General features: G+C 27.1%; 1 protein-coding gene across 1 annotated transcript; it reads right to left on the reverse strand.

Annotated features, from left to right (window-relative positions):
* Positions 1 to 1,214: 1,214 nt before the first annotated feature.
* LOC105625144 lies at positions 1,215 to 3,244 on the reverse strand (the record flags this gene model as incomplete). The annotated part of the gene is made up of 5 exons (XM_012206483.1): positions 1,215 to 1,499; positions 1,582 to 1,647; positions 2,213 to 2,415; positions 2,597 to 2,830; positions 3,188 to 3,244. Coding segments are annotated over 5 exons (706 nt in total), but the record flags the coding sequence as incomplete, so codon positions are not given.
* Between the last annotated feature and the right edge of the window lie 58 nt (positions 3,245 to 3,302).

A 3,302-nucleotide genomic window follows, 5' to 3' on the forward strand; every position in this document is an offset into this window, starting at 1 on the left:
TATGACTAAACATTTACGTAGTTAGAAATAAAGTAACGATAAAAGTAAACTAATGAAATCGTTACCCCAAAAATGTAAATGCGTTACCGTGAATATTGTGCAGAAGAAAATGTAACGGCGTTATCCATTCGTTACCGAAAAAAGTAATTTGTAACAACGTTACAGATAACGCATTACTTGTCAATCCTAATTATTATGTGGAGATTGTAAAATTAACAATATACGGCAAAAATAACTATAGACGATATTTGCAGACAATATTTTAGAGGATAACATAATTACATAATTTTCTACGTTATGAAAATTCGTGATAGACAATTAATGTTACGAATAATTAATGTTATGAATAGTTGAATTGTTTCGCTGTCGCTAATGTACGCCTATCTAATAACGGATCTCGCACGTCGTGTTCCATTAATGATCCTTATGCCATCCCGATTGTTTCTGAACGCTGTTATCAAACGTTGCAGTTGACCATCATAACGAAAATGCTGTATTTCGGTGAAAGAGAGGAGAGGTGGACAGGGGGAGAGGGAGGGAGGGAAGAAGAGAGAGAGAGAGAGAGAGAGAGAGAGAGAGAAAATGAGTTGTTTTTAATGTTTATATTAAATAAAGAAATTAAATAAAGAAATAAAAATTGATTAAAACGTCAATTTTATTGTAAATCAAAATTTGATATTTTAACAACTTGTACTATGTTCTGTAAAGAGTAAGTACTGACAAAAAGTATATTTATTAGCATGTTATTAGCACCAGTTATTATCATCAAGTATTTAGGTTTACATGCATGTTTTGTGCCGTATTTTTTTTGTAGTTAAAAGATTAAAACGTATAAAAAATTAAACGTATTACACATATAAGAATATAAGATATTCCGTTGTCCCAAAATTAGTGGATATCAATCATGTTCCTTTTTACAATTTGAGGCGACGTTTTGATTAGTCAAAAAGCAGCCGCTATATTTGAGATGATTGCGCTCCTCGAAAATGGAACATTTTATATTCTTATACCACAATGAGAGAAAAAAAGTTGCTGTTTCAAAAAAATAAAATTAGTTGATTTAACTAAATGCAGCCTTCATGGGCTGTCAAGCAAATATTTGTTAATTAAAATAAGTATTTGTTAATTCAAACAAATATATTGACATCACATAACCACATATATAATCACATTATATAATCATATATATTTTATTTAAATATTTAAACTGAATGATCTACGAATTAAATGCTTTAGTTAAATTAACAACTTTTTTTCTCAGTGATGTATATAATAACTAATAATATATTACATTTTAAAAGTAATTTGTTTGATTTATATAAATGTAATAAATTATTAATAAAATCTAGGTTGTTAGTGTTTAGGGTATAGATTGAGCCGGACATTATTCTTCCCAAATTTTATCCACGCAAATATAGGAAAGTAATATGCAGTCCATATTATGAACTGGATATATAAGTTACTGTATGCTCTTATTATTACTCTGATATAAGGCACAACTAAAAAAGACAAAGAACAAATCAACATATGATAGCATATGGATACAATAAAATATCACATAAATATTTGTACAATACTTACGACATAGATAAAATATCCATTCACGATATTTCATAATTAACCAACTTCTCCATCCAACCTTTTTATCTGGAATATAAATTATTTTTGACAATTGTATGTAATATTAGTGTTGACGAAAATAATAAGTTAAATAAAAAGTATCTAATCTTGCAGACAATAGTTGTTACAACAAACATCAAATCAAATCAAATTGAAAGATTACAATGATTTTAATAACTAATTTGGTTTTTAATAAAAAAAAATAAATGTTGAAAACAACGTACCCACCTTCGATGATCTTAATTTAGACATATAATATTGTCAAGATTGATCAAGATGATCGATCTAATATAATATGATCGATCTAATAACGAATAAAACACCTTGTGAACTCAGGGTCAACTTGTTTACATACGTCCAAGTTGGGTCCATTGTTTTCAACAATTATCAAAAAAATATTTTAATTTGATCATTTTATTTAATTGTTAATATTTTTTGATTTAATAAAAGTAACACATTACTTATTTTTGCCGGCAATATATTAGAATCGAAATACTTGAAAAGAATAAAGATATATTATTTATAAAAAAAAACAATAAATAGAAATTATCGAAATAAAAATTTCTAATCAATGCGAAAATTAAATATTTACCTGGGAGTCCATGTAATTTATAAGCGAATGCCATGAAAGAATCTATATCCGAGGTTACATCAACATACCACACTGCATTTAACGTATTTAACGTTACTTCATAAAATTCAGGTGAACCGTTACTCAAATAAGTTTTATACAAATCTTTGATTTTATAACATAGTTCAGTAGTTTCTTTTGCGTTTTTGCGACACAAATTCAATCTGTAAATGAAGACAAATAGAATTAATAAAATTACAAGTGTATAATTTTTGTGTACAATCTCTGCCAAATTTATAAATTATTTAAATTATATCAGAGATTGTGTAATAAAATATATCAGACTTAAATGCTAAGTAAAAATCTTGCTTAGTAAAAATCAGAATTAAATATTGTATGCATTACTTATCAGTGATGCCTAACATATAACCATTTACACGCCAGAAATGATTAAATGCTTCTTCTTCTTCCAATGTAATGTTCAGTCCAAAATACTTAGATGAAGTAAAGATGTATCCCAAAAAACCGAACTGTGTAAGTACCATATCTTTTTGATATATTTCTCCAATACCAGCCTTCTTCGACATCTTGGTGCTTATTTTGTGATGCCAACGAATTGAGTTCATCGATTTGTACCATCTAATAGATATTAAAAGTTTAAACATTCGTTCCTTCTTATGTAAAAAGTTTTTATATTTAAATAAAATTTTGATTTAAATTTATTTAAAAGAGTACTTTCAGTACACAATTCTAAATTTCTAAATACAATTCTACATCTAAAAGACCACTAATTATATGGAAAATTGGATTTCGGTAAAATGAGTTTAATTTTCATATAATGTACTCTGCAAACTTAAAATAACTCAAAATGACGGCTTTTAACATTAAAATGACAACAAAATGACAGTTGCTACCAAAATAGCTTATACATATAGTGTGGTGGACGAAAGGTGTCATAAATACAAGATTTATATATAATAATGGATTTTCAGCTGCGATGTATCAAAAGTGCTGTGTGAATACAAATTTGATATCTTTGAATCCTTTGATGCACTATAATTGAAAAACTATCCGTTATTAAGTCTTGTATCTATATCAACATCTTTTGTTA

The sequence above is a fragment of the Atta cephalotes genome, assembly GCF_000143395.1.
Source record: "Atta cephalotes unplaced genomic scaffold scaffold00124, whole genome shotgun sequence".
Lineage (NCBI taxonomy): Eukaryota > Metazoa > Arthropoda > Insecta > Hymenoptera > Formicidae > Atta > Atta cephalotes.